Source organism: Empidonax traillii, unplaced genomic scaffold, assembly GCF_003031625.1.
Source record: "Empidonax traillii isolate 1590-97213 ecotype Southwest subspecies unplaced genomic scaffold, ASM303162v1 scaffold142:size1213974, whole genome shotgun sequence".
Lineage (NCBI taxonomy): Eukaryota > Metazoa > Chordata > Aves > Passeriformes > Tyrannidae > Empidonax > Empidonax traillii.
In genome coordinates, this window is record NW_020955335.1 from 211,043 (window position 1) to 226,931 (window position 15,889).

Below are 15,889 nucleotides of genomic sequence, written 5' to 3' on the forward strand. Positions count from 1 at the left end.
AAGGGAGGTGAAACCCAACCTGTGCAGCAGCTGCACCAGGACAGTACATTCTAGACCAATTTTTACCAGCATAGGCACTAACTTATCTTAAAAACACTGAGAAGCAGCAGAGCTTTGAGGGGCTCCCCTCAGATCCACTGAAGATGCTGAAGCAAGAACAGGTTCCAGCTGAAACTCGGAAACCTCATGTGCAGGTAGGAACAATCACTTTAGTCTTTAAGAAATCAAACCAAGGATGCCCGTGGAGAAAAAAGACAGTTAACATAGAAAAATGATTTTCCTCCCCCTTTTAAAGCTGGGCAAAGCAAACACCACAATGCTGGGGAGCCACCTCTGATGAGGCAAGACACAAACCTGCAGCAGTACAAGCACCAGGGTTCTTCTCCTGGTGGGAGAGACTTTGTATTTAAGAAAAACCAAACCCAACCATCATTTGAGCAAGTGGAAATGTTACATTTTACTTAGTTCCACGTGGGATTGTTTGGGGGATCTTTTGGCTAATTTTCCGTATTTGTATCCAAAAAGAGCCAAGGCCAAGGCTCCAACTCCTGAAAGAGCAAAAAGCACGTACAGGGCGATTTCCGCACTCTGGGATGTCAAATCCAGTCCCAGGAAGCTCACGGTGTCAGCTGCTCCTGGAGTGGGGTCTGGTGGTGTCACTGGAAACAATAACCAAGTGTTAGTGCAGAGCCTGGGGGAGCTGTTCCATGCAGGTTTGGGCACTGCTGCTTCCTGCCTCCACACTGTGCCCTTCCCTGCTCTGGGGGATCAGGGAGTGACACATTTCTGGCTCGGAATGGAGGCACAGCTGAGGCTGATGGTGCAATTCCTGAGTACAGGTGAGGCTTCTCAGGCATCCCCAGACCCCCCATTGCCCTCCTCTAGTTCAGAGAACACAAATCACGATAGAATCAGCATTTCCAAAGGCTTACCCAAAACACCGATTCCTACAAACTACTCCAAACTGATTAGAAAAAAATGCTGTGGGAGTACTGGCTGTGTGAGGTTTGGAAAACGTCCTGGGCAGTTCTGTCAGTCAGAGAAGAGTCTGATGGAATGACTCTCCTGCTTCATGGAGACAGGTGTGTGTGTGCTGAGGGGCTCTCACACGGGATGCCAGTGTCAGTCTGGTTTTGCACACAGGAATGACACCCCTGCACATGGATGTCTTCAGCCATAACAAGGACTGCGCACGATAAGAGCCCTTAGAGGGAATACTGCAGGAAATGATGTCTCTGTAGATTACAGAGAACTTTTGGAATTGGAATCAGATGCAAGCGCACGATTCCTGCTGCACCGCTTACCTTCCGGCTCCGGCTCCAGACAGGGATGTGGGCCCGTTGCTGGGTCTGGAAACCCATTGCAGTTTATGATCTGGGAGTAGTACCTGGCAGAGGCCTTGGGGCGCCGTGGCAAGGCGGGGTCTGAGTAGTTGACGTGGTAGAGCCCAAACCTTTCATCAAAGCCCACGGCCCACTCGAAGTTGTCCATCAGGGTCCACGCGGTGTAGCCTCGTAGGTCGACGCCGTCGTGCACCACAGCTGGGGCAGGACCAGAGAGAACAGGTCAGTGTGAAATGCTCCAGAACATCCACACTTGACACTCCACCTCACTGGTTTTTGGTGGTTTTTTTTCCCCCATTCCCACCTCTCTCCCGTGTGGACTCAGCTCGGTTGCTTTGTGGCACTTCAGCTGCCAAGTTACAGCCTGGGTGGTTCATTCAGTGCCCAGGCCTGGAGACTGCTTTTCTCTGCTCCAAAAATCAAAGCTTTTGTCCGAGGAACAAAGGTTTGGGAACAGAGAAGAAAAGCCATCAAAAGGCAAGGGTTGGTGAAACAAAAGTTTGTGGGGCCTCTCTGCTCCGAGGCAGTCAATGAGCACTTCCTGCACACCTGGCTGGCAGTTCCCACTGTGACAGAAAAGCAAACTGAAAAAGCCCTTTCCTGAAGCTGCCTGAGCACTGCTGTAATTGAAACACGCTTGGGGGTTGGTTTTTTTACTATTTTTTTTTTAAATGCAGTTTTTAGACACAGCAGTAGTCAAACTAGGAGCCAAAATAGGTGTTCATCAGTAGTACCTTCTCTCGCCAGCTGCAGCTAAGGAAGGAACCTGCCCTTCCCTACTAAACCCAGGGTTTGTTCTCCCCTTAGATCCCCTTTCCTGGCACAGCTGTGACTGTCCATGGGCAGTTCTGGGTAAGCCCAAAGGCTTTTGGAAGTGGGTTCAGTAAAGTTAGATATATCTGAGTGTTTATCCCCATCAGCCTCCAGCTCTCCAGAGCTCTGATCAGATTCCCACGACCTGACCACTCCTACCTTTGAGTGCCTCGTTGATGTAGCTCCGGTGGTAATGCATCCTCTGAGTGTCGTTGAAGACAAAGGCCCCCCTCTCCGAGATGCCGTTCTCAGTGACATAAACGGGGGGGTTGTTGTATTCCTCCTTGATCCACCGCAGGATCTTGCGGAAGCCGAAGGGCGTCACCTTCAGCCAGGTGGAGCCCGAGCCCAGCCAGCTGCGGTCGCTCACCGTGGCGACGCCCCTGAGAGGAGACACTGGGGAGGAGCAGTCCCAGCTCCCAGCACAGCAGTGCCCAGGGCTGAGCTGGGGCTGCTGCCCACAACCCTAAAAAAAACTCACTCACGAGAGGTTTTTACAGAAAACACTTCTCCTGCTGTGCTTTGCAGGCACGTTCTGTGTAAATCAGCCGTGGTTGAGGGGGTGATGTTGGCTCCAAATCTTTGCACACCATGACACCAATTCTACTTTCCAGCGTATCATGTGGTGCTCAAGCAGATAAAATTGCCCTGCACACCCACACACAGGAATGCAAGACTGAGCCCAGTGTCCTGTGGGGCCAAACCACAGGGGCTGGGGTGCAGCAGCAAAGTTACAACAATTTCACACGTTCCCTGTGGAAACGTTTTGGAAAGCCGACAATTTCACCCCCATGTGCAGTCCCACCATTACTTTAATTCCCATCAGGAATTAAAAACTGATAAGCTCCTATTCTTTACCTTTTGAAGCTGGGGAATGAAATTAAGTGTTTAATAGAAAAATCTTTACTTATATATATACCTAAGCATGAAGTGATTTAGCAGTTTAGGCTTTGAACTCACATTTATGCAATGCAGTGAGGGGCCTAAAACTGTTTAACAGCAAATGGAGCAGTATCTAAAAAGCAGGATAACCTCACAGTTCAAAGTGCAACTGGAGGCAGGAAACACGATAAAAACTATTTGCACCTGATCCCAAACCGTTGGGAAACTCACAATTCCAGATTCCTTCTTTGAACAGATCCTCTAATTTTCCCTGTTCTGTTTCAAAGATTCATGTTCATCATGGAAATAACAGCACCACAGGTCCTGTTTGGGGCTATTTCCCCCAGTACTGGCTATAACAGCTTAAAGTGCCTGTCCACAGCTTTATTTGCTATCAATTTACACTCGTCAGTTGGCCCAGGCTCCAGGTGTGCAGATTTTACTTGACCAACAATTTACTTCGTCTCTTACCTGTCAGAGTCATATGACTGAACAACCCTGGGAAAGTTTAGGTTGTATGCCAGAACTGTGGTGTAGTGGTTCAGACCAAAGAAGTCATATGTGCCTTTAATTCTTTGCTTTTCACTCTCAGTAAACTCTGGAAGTCTGCAAGAGGAAACAGAGAACACAGCCTGAATGGGACTGGCACCATGATCCTTCTGGAGGAACATGGGAGAAAACAGGAGGAGCTGGGAATGGAAATTAAGAAATGTAATTCGGAGGGACCAACAAGTTCTCAGTGCTGGAGATCAGCACTCAGTTTCAGGAAAAGTTAAAACAAATTTACCAGAGTTGTCAGGTAAAGTACTGTGTCTGATGTCTAAATACTGTATCACTGAGCTGCCAACTTGTTACCCCAAGGATGTGTTATATTAATAAATTTAGTTTGCAAGAGAGGTGAAGATGGAACAGGCAACCCCCCCTGCTGTGGAACTAGATGGTCTAAGGTCCCTTCCAACCCAAACTGTTCTCTGGTCCTATGAAAATGTACATTACAAGCTTTCTGTGAGGATACAACAATCTGTTTACAGAACACTGCAACAGAGTCACGAAATGCAGCCCTTCCCTCGCAGGAGAGCTGCAGGTTTGAGCACAGCAAGGGCAACAAGGGCAGTGTGTGCCTGGGCTCTTACCGGGACTGGCTCAGGCCCTGGGCCAGGCTGCGCTCCCGAATCCTTCTCTTCATCACTTCACTGTAATCACCATTTTTGAAAATGGGGTGAGCAAACCAACCTATGAAAAACTAAACCAGGAAACAAGGGAGGATAAATCACGTATCAAAACAAGGGGTCTAACCATATCTCTGTCACCTGCTGCTTTATAGGTGACACCCTAATTTATAACAAACAGGCACATGGAGGTGCCCAGCAATGCCCATTTAAAGGCAGTAAATTCAATCAGCTTTTGCCACTGCCATCATATTTTGTCTCGTTTCTGTCGCCTGCATGATCAGCCCCCACAGGAGAGTGACACATTTCCTTGCAGTGATGCCTCTGGCTCATCCTTTTCTTTCAGGTTCTGGGCACGTCCAGCCCTGGGAGAGGGGTTGTCCCCACGGACAGAGGCGGGAGCAGCAGGAGAGCCGTGAGCAGGGGTGCCTGTACCTGCATGAATCGCCTGGAGGCTTCGATGTCCTCCTGGCTGTGCGGGTTCCGCGGCTCTGCCCAGTCAGAGTTGATGGTGATGGAGATCAGCCCTCCCTGCCTGGCCCTGTAGGTGTCATTGTAGAGGTGCCAGACCTCGGCATGGGCCTTCAGCAGGTTGTGTCCCACCACGTAGGGGGCTCGGCCCGGACGGACTGACACTCCTGCAGAGACACAGACAGCACAGCCAGGGCAGCAGCACCTCCAGCCTTCTCATGGCTGCTGCCAGGTTAACTCAATCCCCAGGACACCCAGAACTGTCCGTAAATGTTCCAGCCCTGGAGCTGAGGTCTGCTCCGGGCAGCAGTTCTAATCCAGGGGCTGCAGAGGAGGGCTGTATTAGAGGAGTGGGAGAAGGAGGATGGGTCTTGGAGGTGACAGGCAGAGTGAAGGAAGGACCTGCCCCACAGCAACCCAAACCCCATCTATCCACACCACACCTCCTTGCTTGCCCCACCTTTGCCAGCCCCAAGCATCTGCTGTGCCCGCAGTGCCGAGAGAGCTTTGAGGCTGTGCCCAGCAGTCCTACCTGGAGCAGCTGTGCCAACACCATAGCCAAGATAGGCAGTGTTGTAGGGTTCATTGAGGGTTATCCAAAACTTCACTTTATCTCCCAGCCTCTGGAAAAGGAGCTCGGCATATTCCTTAAACCTCTGAATTATCATGTCGTTCTCCCACCCACCGACATCCTGCAGCGCCTGCGGGAGGTCCCAGTGGTACAGAGTTACCTGTGGGGACAGACAGCAAGACAAAGGTCACTCCCACTTCTGGAGATAAGGACAGTAACCCAGACTCATTTATGAATGAACACACAAAAACTGTGCTTTGATCTGCAGCTCCCTGTCCCTAATGGTGATTGAGTTTGTGGTGATCTCTCATGCACTCAAGTGAAACACCTTCTTGCCACTGTTCCAGTCTCTTTAGGATGTGGGGAAATGACTCAAACTCCAGGGACTGCCCTGGAGCAGTGCTGACAGAGCTGAATGATGTCCCTGTCCACTGTATGTGACCCTATTGGTCAGTAGAGATTCCTGGCCCCCAAGAAAAGAATAATGTCACACCTGGCTCCAGGAAAGGCAAGAAGGAAGATCCTGGGAACTACAAACCCCCTGTGTTTCTTTGCAGAATGCAGTGAAAAACGGTGAGAACCAAGTTCTCTGTGAAGGAGGGCGTGGATGGGAATACACACACCGCTCTGAGCACCAGACTTGGGTTCAGCTGTTTTCAAGTCCCCTCAAAGCCAGCAGTTTCAGTTACCTGAGGCCTGATGTTGGCTGCCAGAAGAGCATCGATGAGCCTTTCGTAGTAGTTCAGTCCCATCTCATTGATGTACCTGGTGGTCCCATCTGGGAGAACACGGGACCAGGAGATGGAAAAGCGATAGTGAGACACCTTGAGGCTCTTCAGCATTTCCACATCCTCCTCAATCCTGTGGTAGCTGTCACAAGCTACGTCTCCGGTGTCATCGTTGCTGATTCTCAGGGGAGTGTGAGAATACTTGTCCCAAATGCTTAGTCCTTTCCCGTCTGCTCTCCATCCTCCCTCAATCTGCAGTTGAAGATGGGGGGGAAATTGTCAGTAAACCCTAAGTTTCGGTCTTGGCCTAGCGAAGAATTCAGCCTGTTGGTGTTCGTGGTGCCCCACGAACCTGTGTTAAGCTGACTTGTCAGCTCGAGACTGGGAACAGCAGTGTTTCTGCTGCACCCTGGGCCTCGAGGCCACACACACATCAGCAAAGCACAATGTCCCAGAGCAGGCAGCGTTCCAGTTCACTGCTGCTCCATGTTGGTTGGCTCTTATGCAGCCCATGCTGCAGTCCCAATTCCTGTGGTATAACCATGCCCTTAAAACTTCCAAGTTCCTCCCTCTTACAGCAGTTGTTACACTGACCCTTAATTATAGTAAACCCCAATGTTCAATTACAGTAAAACCCCATGTTACAAAAGCTGTAGGTGTCTCATCCAAATTGAATTAACTGTCCACAGACACTCCAAGAGTCCCTCTCTGTTTCCTGACCTGGTATGCTGCAGTGGCTACACTCCACGAGAAGTTCTTTGGGAACTCTCCGTACAAAAACTCATCCTCTTTGGGCAGCGGGATCCCGTTGTTGTGGATGATTTCAGCGTAGTACACGGCCGAGCGCTTCGGGGTCCTGGGCCTGTTGGGGTTGTTAAAATCGACCTGGAGCAATCCAAACCTCGGGTCGTAGCCATCCAACCACTCAAAGTTATCCATGACAGACCAAGCGTTGTATCCCTTCAGATTAACGCCATCTAACCTGGAAGCTGAAAGACCAGAAGCAAAAGGAAGGGCATCAGTGGCGTAATCACACATTAAATGAACCCCGAGGCACTCACATGCTTTTAGCTTCATAAAGGTCATTAAGAGACTCTTCATAGTTGGAGGACACAAAGCACAAATGGCCACGCAGAGGAGATCACAAGAAGAAACAGCAGGTTTATACTGTGCTCAGGATATTTAAAGACTGGTACAAATCACTTTTAAAAACGGCTCTTCAGAGGAATAAAGTAACCAGAAATCTAGAATAGACAAACAACCCCAACAGAACTAAAGCAAACACTGGTACCTTTTAAAGCTTCGTCAATGTACGTTTTGTAGAAAAATATCCTGGCAGTGTCGTCCAGATCCGATGTGGTGTTTATCCCCACCCCGTTCTCAATGATGTATATTGGGGGATTTCCATACTCCTCCTTGATCCAGTTCAGGGCCCTCCTGAGCCCCCAGGCCACGGGCCGATAGCCACTGACACCCGAGTAAGGCCAGGAGCTGTCGGCGCTGACCGAGACCTCCTGGTCGTACTCGTAGGAGAAGGGCCTCAGGCGGGTGGTGGAGTGGGCGATGATTTTGGAGGTGTAGGTGTTGAAGCAGAACACGTCCGCCGTGCCCCGGATGTAGTCGCGCTCCTCGGCCGTGAACGCCGGCAGGCGGGACGAGGGCAGCGCCTGGAGCTCGCTCCTGTTCCCAACCTTCCACTTCATCACCTCGGGGTAGTCCCCGTTCTTGAACACGGGGTGCGCAAACCAGCCCAGCAGGAACTGCAGGTACCTGTCCGCAGCCTCCACGTCCCGGGGGTCGCCGGGGGACTTGGGCTCGGCCCAGTTGATGTGGGGGCACAGGGCGATGACCCCGCCCTGGCTGGCCCGGTACTTGTCGTCGTAGGTGTGGTAGGCCCTGGCGTGGGCCTTCAGCAGCACGTGGGCAACCCTGTAGGGAGCGGTGCCGGGGTCTCGGACATTGGGGGGGAACACGCCCTGGCCGTAGCCCAGCCAGGCAATGATCTGGGGCTCGTTGAACGTGATCCAGAACTTCACCCTGTCCCCGAAGGTCTGGAAGCAGAAGTCTGCAAAGCTGTCGAACAGGTCGATCAGGGCGTCGTTTTCCCAGCCACCGATGTCCTGGAGAGCTTGGGGCAGGTCCCAGTGGTAGAGAGTGACGATTGGGGTGATGTTGTTTGCGACCAGCCCGTCAATGAGGCGGTTATAGTAGTCAACTCCGTGGCTGTTGATTGAGCTGTTCCTTCCAGTGGGGAAAATTCGAGGCCAGGACAGGGAGAAACGATAGTTCTTTACCCCCAAGGCCCTCAGCAGGTAAATATCTTCCTCTACCTTGTGGTAGCTATCACAAGCAATATCTCCATTGTCATCGTTCTTTACGTTCCCCGGGATGTGGGTGAAGGTGTCCCAAATGCTGGGCCCCTTGCCATCAGCATCCCAGCCTCCCTCGATCTGGTAGGCAGAAGAAGACACACCCCAGGTAAAGCCCTCTGGGAATGTCCCATGAAAGTACATGTCTCTCTCGAAGGCAGTCTGAAATGAAAACTTCTCCCAGACAACCTTTGCCTTGGAGGGAACTTCTGATGCTGGTAAATTTGGCAACTTTGAGAGCGCGGGTCGGTCAAACACCACCGGCGCGGAAGATCTGCCCGAGGCTTCGGATGGAAAACCATTCTTTTGAATAACACTGGAATAGAAATAAGCAGATGCCTTGGGAGTCCTCGGTCTGCTGCTGTCTCCAAAGTCCACATGATGCAGCCCAAACTTCAGGCTGTACCCCAGCGGGCCCTCAAAGCCATCAACCAGGGACCGAGCGATGTAGGAGCGAACGTCGACGGCATCGAGTTTCACCGCTGCCAGAGACAACACCACACACTGTTACACACCTGGACGTTCTCTGAACACAGCTCAGCACAACAGGCACCACAGCTGAGGGTGGTGTGACACACCAAACACCTACAAATGGGCTTTTAGGCTAGAAAAGCTCCCAAACAGTTATGATTATTAGGCAAGGAAAGCAGTCAGCACTCTGACAGGAGCTGGTCAAATGCTTAGTGATAGAAATGTGAGGAAAGAAGTATTAGTATTAGGAAAGAGAGGTCTGAGTACAGGACACTTTGTGCCACTGGTACCCCTTTCCCTGTGTTGTTGTTTTTGAGCAGATCTCATCAATTTAGGTACATGGTGCATTTCAGATTTAACACCACAGTTAAACTGAAACGTTGCGTGTATTCAGTGCTTGCCTTTTTCCCCGAGCACAGGAGAGTTTCTTAAGGCAGAACAGTGTATTCAGTGCCAGCAGGGGCAAGTCCAGCATCCTCCCTCACACTGCCTACAAAAAAGCACTGAATCTCTCTCTCCCTTCCCAGAAAAGTTCACTCCCCATGTGCAGTCCATCTCCTTTACTGCTGCTGAGGCACAACAGCAATGCTAAGCTGTGTTTCCTGTAGCTCTTTTAACACTCTTAGCAGTATGGTGAGAAGTAGGTCAAGAAGATCAAATGCTGTACACTGATCACCAACATATTTAACACAGCATATTTAATACTGTTTTCCTGACAGGATTGTTTTGAGTATCTCAAGAGAACCAGTCAAATCTCTCTTTGAGACCTCAAATCTCTGTTCCTGTCCAGAACTTGAGTCACTAATATTATTTTTACATCAACAGATACACAGCTTGCAAAGACACAAGCACAACTGGAACCTTCCAAAAATGACTTGAGGTATAAATATCTCCCTAAAACTTTTAACCTGAAATGGTGCAGGAAGCTGCCAGTTAGATCTGATGAATCAGTAGGACAGCCCTGACCTGTGAGGTCTCTACAGGCAAGATCCCACAGGCAAATCATCTTCAGGGGAGCTGGAGCACATGAACTGATCTTAGGGTCCAGACTACATCAATCCATATCTGTGAAAGCCTATTCCCACATCTAAAGACAACAGAGAGCTCCATCTCTGGACACCAGACAGGCTGGAGTAGATGAGGTCACACTCACCACACAACAGGCAGCTGCCCTTGTATCACTGTGTTTTGATGCTTTGAAGGTAACCACACCATGGAAAGGCTAAAATAACCAGCTGCCATGATTACAAAAACCCCCAGTCATCTGATTTCTCCATACCTTTTAGGGCCTCGCTGATGTACCGTCGGAAATAATCCACTCTCAGGGTGTCATTAATGAGATCCCCCGTGTCTCCCGTGGGCACACCGTTCCCTGCTATGTATATCGGGATCTTTGTCCCTGTGTATTCCTGGGATACAAACTTCAGCAGCCTTCTCAACCCCCAGGGGACCACATGGACCCAGGAAGAGGCAGCCTGTGGCCAGGAAGGATCCACGTGCAAGGAGAAGTTCCCGATGCTCCCGTACCCTGGCGTGCAGTTGCCGTCAGTCCCGGCACTGACCAGGCGGGAAGTGTAGTGGGAAAGGCCAAAAAAATCTGCAGTCCCTTTCACCCAGGACTTCTCCTCCTCTGTAAACACAGGCAGCTGTGCCACTCTCGTGGAGCAGTGCTGGTTCACCGCCTGGATCTGAGCCTTCAGGATCTCTGGGTAATCACCGTTGACAAATATGGGGTGGGCGAACCAGCCCAGCATGAACTGCAGGTACCTCTCCGATGCCCTCACGTCCTCAGAGCTGCCGGGAGTCTTGGGTTCGGCCCAGTCCGAGTTCAGCACCAGCCCCACCTTTCCCAGCTGCTGAGAGCGGTATTTGTCGTTGTACAGGTGCCAGACCTTGGCATGAGCCTTGAGAATCGTGTGAGCCACCTGGGAGCAGAAAGCAGAGCAACACGTGTCACGCTGCGCTGCACAAAACCTCTCCAGCATTCAGCTTCCTGCCATGTGACAGTGGCCTCTCCAGCCAAAAGAAAAAGCCCTGACAAAGTGAATAAGCTGGAGAATCTGACTATCCATCAACACCAGCTTTCAGAATAGAAAAATAAAATAAAATAAGAACATCTAACCCCTGTTAACAAACACGTTTTTTGCAGGTACCATAAATCCAACAAGCAAATAGTTGTCTCAGGGGCCAGATTAGGCTTGAACACTGTTGAAGTACAGAACATTAGAGGAAAACAACCCAAAAAGAGTAGCTGCAGGATGCTGGTTATTCCTGTGTCCCTACCTTGTAAGATGCCACTCCTGGGTCGGTGATTCCCGGGGGGTGCTCCCCGGTGCCGTAGCCAGCGTAGCTGATAACCCAGGGCTCATGGAACGTGACCCAGTGCTTGACTCGATCCCCAAAAGTGGAAAAGCAGAAGTCTGCATAGCTGACAAAAGCATCTATGACACTGTCGTTCTGCCAGCCCCCAAGGGCCTGCAGAGCCTGGGGGAGGTCCCAGTGGAACAGAGTCACCATGGGCTCGATGTGAGAGTCCAACAGCTGGTCAATTAACCGGTTGTAATAATCAACACCTTTGGAGTTGATGGTCTCGTTGGTGCCAGCAGGGAAAAGCCTAGGCCAGGACACAGAGAACTTGTACAGCTGGGGGTGAAGGCCCCTGAGCAGGAAGATGTCATAGCCGGTTTTGTAGTAGCTGTCACATGCCACGTCTGCTGTTTGGTTCAGGAGGACGTGGCCTGAGTGCCCAAACTGATCCCAGATGCTCTCCCCTTTCCCATCCTCTGCCCAAGCTCCTTCAACGTTAAAGGCACCCGTGGATGTGCCCCAGAGGAAACCATCTGGGAAAACACCTTGCAGAAAAGAGTCCCTCTCCGCTTCAGACTGCGCAGCAAACATTTCCCAAACTGTCTGGTAGGAGGAGCGAGGGGCAACAGCAGCAGCTGAGTTCTCCTGTACAGTATTTGTTTGGCTGGAAATAGAATAAAAAGAAGATGAAATCACCCAAGGTGAATGCCACTGCCACAGAACTTGCAAGCATGGAGGATGAACTGATTTTTTTGCTTCCCATTCAGGTCACATAAGCCACTTTGGGGTACAGCTCCTCTGTCATCTGATCAACCCCACCTGCCACCACCCAGGTGGAGAGCAGTGAGGTAACTGCTGAGCAGCTCAGGTGCCAGATATCTAACCTGCAGGCAGATTCTCACAATTTATTACAGCCAGGTCAGAGGTACAAACAAACAGTGTGTAGAAATTCCACGTGCTGCAACTGCTCTCATGAGTTTCCATGGGATAAGCTAAAACTAATCAATCCTGCTTCTGTAATCCTCAGCACCTCCCTGCACACTGACACCTCTCACATTTCCACAGGTCCACTTGGCTTCTCCCCTAGGAAAGCCTCTGCTGGATTTGTTTGTTTATAACTATTTTGCTCTTGAAAAGAGCAGAAGGCTTGGAAAATGTACTTGTCACTATTGGCTTGAGGGTGCAGTTTGGGTAACCAAGGATGAGAGAGTGGAAGAGGATTACATCACGGGATTAGTAGCAGGATAGAGGATTGCCTGTAATCACAAGAGACTGGGTTCAGCAGAAAAGCCTCCCTTTCCAGCCCTTTCAGCAGCTGACAACAGACTTTACCACTAAAACTGTCTTGTCTCTGCCTGCTCATGGGTTTCCAGAAGACACCATTTTATTGTATCTGATTTAAAGATCAAAAACTGTACCTTGAAACATGAGACAAGTAGCCCAAGAACTCATTAACATCATAGCCAATGGCCTGTGTTCCTCCTTCATTGAGAGCTGAAAACAAATGGCAAGTGAAGGATCAGTCCCAGCTCAGGAGCCATGGACTGCTTGTACAAACACTTTCTCCTGGGGAACAAGGTGCTCCTCATAACTAAAAGCTGTTTTTTCTCATGTCAACTGTATTGGGGTCTTTATTAGATATTTACAAATCCATGGTAAAATATTATCACAGAATACTTGGATCATTTAGGGTGGACAAGATCTCTAAGATTATCAAGTCCAGCTGTTAATGCAGCACTGCCAAACAACACTAACACATGTCCCCAAGTGCCACATCTGCACGTCTTTCAAATCCCTCCAGGGCTGGGGACTCCATCACTGCCCTGGGCAGCTGTGCCAGTGCTTGACAACCCTTTGGGTGAAAAAAGTTTTCCTTATATCCAGCCTAAACCTCTCAGGTCACAACCTGTGGCTGATGAAAATTACGAAAAGCGTTGGGGGAAATTTCCTGCTTGCTCTCCCTTGACACTCACCACCCATCCTTAACTTCCCAAGCAGGCTATGGAAACCCACAAAGTTATTTCATCTAATAGCTGCAGCCTAAATTGGGCAATTGTGAACTTCCTCTGTGATTTATCATGCAGATCTCAGCTAAACAACTCTCCTCCTTCTTGAAACACCACTTACCTGTGACAATGGCAGCTGCTGGTATGAAAGCATTCTCTTCCATGGGAGCACAGTCAAGGAACTTCAGACTAAAAACCAAGATGTCCATGTCGTTCCAGACACTCTGCAAAACCAGAAGTCAGGGACCAGCATGAAAAGCATCATCAGGCAGCTCCTAAAAACAGGCTCTTGGCATTTGCTGCATTCTACATGGGCAGCTCCTCATTCTGCTGCCCAGATACTGGATGACTCTTGTTATGTAGAATTGAAGAATGGAAGTTTTCTGGACAGAAGAATTCTGCCATTCCAGTCATAAATGCATCAGTAAGACCAAGATGATCTTTTCCAGCACTTTCCAACACGTGTTTTTAAGCCAGGATAAGAACAGAGAAGCAAGTGAGCACCATGCAGCTGCTTCCCAGTGGAGCTGCTGTCTGAGCCCTCCCAGACAATCAGGACTGTTCAGATGTATCAAGGAACATGAAATGCCACCTCTATTTATGGTCTGTTGGCTGCTGCTCTCATTTTAACCCTGTGCATAATGTTACCTGGAATTCATCTAACTTCTGGTAGAAATCTGTTTCATTTCCACACTGGTACTGAAGGCTGAGAGACAGGAAGTCTACTGAATCCTGGGAAAAAGGAAAGGAAAAGAATCATCATGGAGTAAATTTTTTTTTTTTTTGCAGGTATTACACTAAAAATACATAAAATTGTGAAAGGTTTGAGAAAGACACATTGCTGGAGTAAGAAGCCATTCAGCTCCATGGGAGCCGTGGACAACATAATGAGCCTAAACTGGATACCGTGTGGGAAGATGCGTTTTGTATGTCTCCTTCTAAGCAAAGTAAAATTCAAACAGCTAAATTAAATTCTAGGATTATTTTATGAATTTAATATCAATGGCTTAGAGTTATTTTCTTAATTAGTAAGACTGCCTATGGTTAATCAGAGAAACCTTTGCAACTGTGTGGGTCAGGCCTTATCAATAACCCTTTGGGGAAAGTTCACTTCAGAAATCTTTGATCCTTCCAAGCCACAAAAGTTGTCCCCCTAGAACTCATCAAGCTCAAGGGAAGAGATTGCATTTCCTTATTACACCAGCTGATGAAACTGGAAGAAAACTGCTAACTTTTCAGTTTCTTTTTCAGTCCAAGGTTCTCTTCTAGTTTAGTCAGTGCGTGGAATGCAACTTCTGCTCTCTCCCTACAAACCACCCCTTGCTCAAATCCTTGCAGGGTTATGAATGCAGCAAAAAACCTGCACTGTCATTTGTTCTCATCGACATCCTCTGGGGGAACGTGAGCAGAGAACTTGATCTTCCAGAAAGGGTTTCACTGTCTTTGCAGAGATTAATTTCTCCTCATGTTGTGCCTTCCCTGTGCAACTACAGCACTCCCAGCACAGCTCAGGCTGTGTTGTGACATAATCAGCAGATTTTTTTTCTTTTTAAATAGCAGTTATTTAAAATGAAGTATTCATCTGTTTGGTGTGCATCAAGTAGGGGTGCAAAGCAAATGATGACAGGTATGCTTTTGGGAGACACCTTGTCATTGCTAGAATTGCCAATTATGAGAGTAAACATGTCTCCATCTGTCTTAACCAGTGATTACCAGCCAAGAAAAGATGCTGAAGGAATTTTTTTTCAATTAGCTAGCTTCACGTAATTAGACTAATGAAATAAGTAAAACTTACCAAACCGGTTAATTGGTCAGCTTGCTAAAAATCTTTTTAAAAACCCCCGAAATTTAAAAAAAATCTTAAAAAACTTTAAAAAAACCCTACAAACTTGCAAAAAGTCACTTGATCCCGTAGACAAAAATCAAGTTAAATCAGTTCAAATTTATATAATTTTGGAAGTTACCTGAAGAGAACCTGAAATCAGTTTTGAAGCACTGTCCAAAACACTGCCCATTTCTAAAACAATGGACAGCTTCCCACCTTGAAAGAAAAAAGAGGCAGTCCGTTAGTAACACATTAAGGACAAATAAAACCTTCAGTTTCCTGCAGTTATTTTAAAATGAGTGTTCAATTTTTGCAGCTGTGGAACAGCAGACGATGTCCGGGGTGGGGGATTTCAGAATTCCCACCGGGATTTCAGTGGAGAGCTGCAGAAGGCAGAAGCTCAAAAGGCAGAATTCAAGAAGCCTTTCTCAATAAATTGTGCCCTTTCACTCTCTGCATAATTACAAGCAGTATCTTTAATTTTCATGCCTTTGTGGTGGTTCTATAGGGGTTATATTTTAAAATGCATTCTGTGCTGAATGCTTCTGAGATGCTGAGGGAGCAACAGGAGCCTGGGGGGACAGGAGATGCAGGAGAGAAGCTGGGCAACTTCTAAGGGCTATCGCCAGATAGTGTGAACTGTACAGCAAAGTATTCCTGACAAATGCAAGGATTAAATATAAATTCATTCATTAAAAATGTGGATAAAGAAACATTGACTCAGCTCAACCGGTTGTCTGTTTGAGACAGAAAAATTCCAAGGCCAGAGAAGGCAGACCCCAGGGGACAGCTGCTTGGAAAATCCCAACTACCCACCATGGAACAGGTGGAATTCTGTTGCTGTGTGTAACACAGGTAGATTTTAGATTTAATTACTGTAAAACCCCAGTTTCTCCACTGAGGAAAGTCAACCCGAGGACACTGCAGGTTTCCC

General features: G+C 48.6%; 1 protein-coding gene across 3 annotated transcripts; it reads right to left on the reverse strand.

Moving 5' to 3' along the window:
• Window positions 1-55: 55 nt before the first annotated feature.
• LCT (lactase) lies at window positions 56-11,751 on the reverse strand. 3 transcript variants are annotated; one of them, XM_027884327.1, is made up of 13 exons: window positions 11,101-11,751; window positions 10,097-10,742; window positions 7,269-8,828; window positions 6,698-6,966; window positions 5,939-6,229; window positions 5,211-5,409; window positions 4,643-4,845; window positions 4,172-4,281; window positions 3,510-3,644; window positions 2,316-2,539; window positions 1,454-1,541; window positions 1,305-1,349; window positions 512-659 (listed from the first exon to the last, which is right to left on the reverse strand). In XM_027884327.1, exons 1-13 carry the CDS (start codon window positions 11,713-11,715, stop codon window positions 626-628), a joined length of 4,419 nt encoding a protein of 1,472 aa, XP_027740128.1. In that variant the 5' UTR covers window positions 11,716-11,751; the 3' UTR covers window positions 512-625. The 3 variants fall into 3 exon arrangements, with proteins under 3 accessions (XP_027740127.1, XP_027740128.1, XP_027740129.1); XM_027884326.1 differs by having other exon boundaries at window positions 56-659; window positions 1,305-1,541; XM_027884328.1 differs by lacking the exons at window positions 512-659; window positions 1,305-1,349; window positions 1,454-1,541; ... (2 more) ...; window positions 4,172-4,281; window positions 4,643-4,845 and having other exon boundaries at window positions 5,384-5,409; window positions 6,015-6,229.
• Window positions 11,752-15,889: the final 4,138 nt, after the last annotated feature.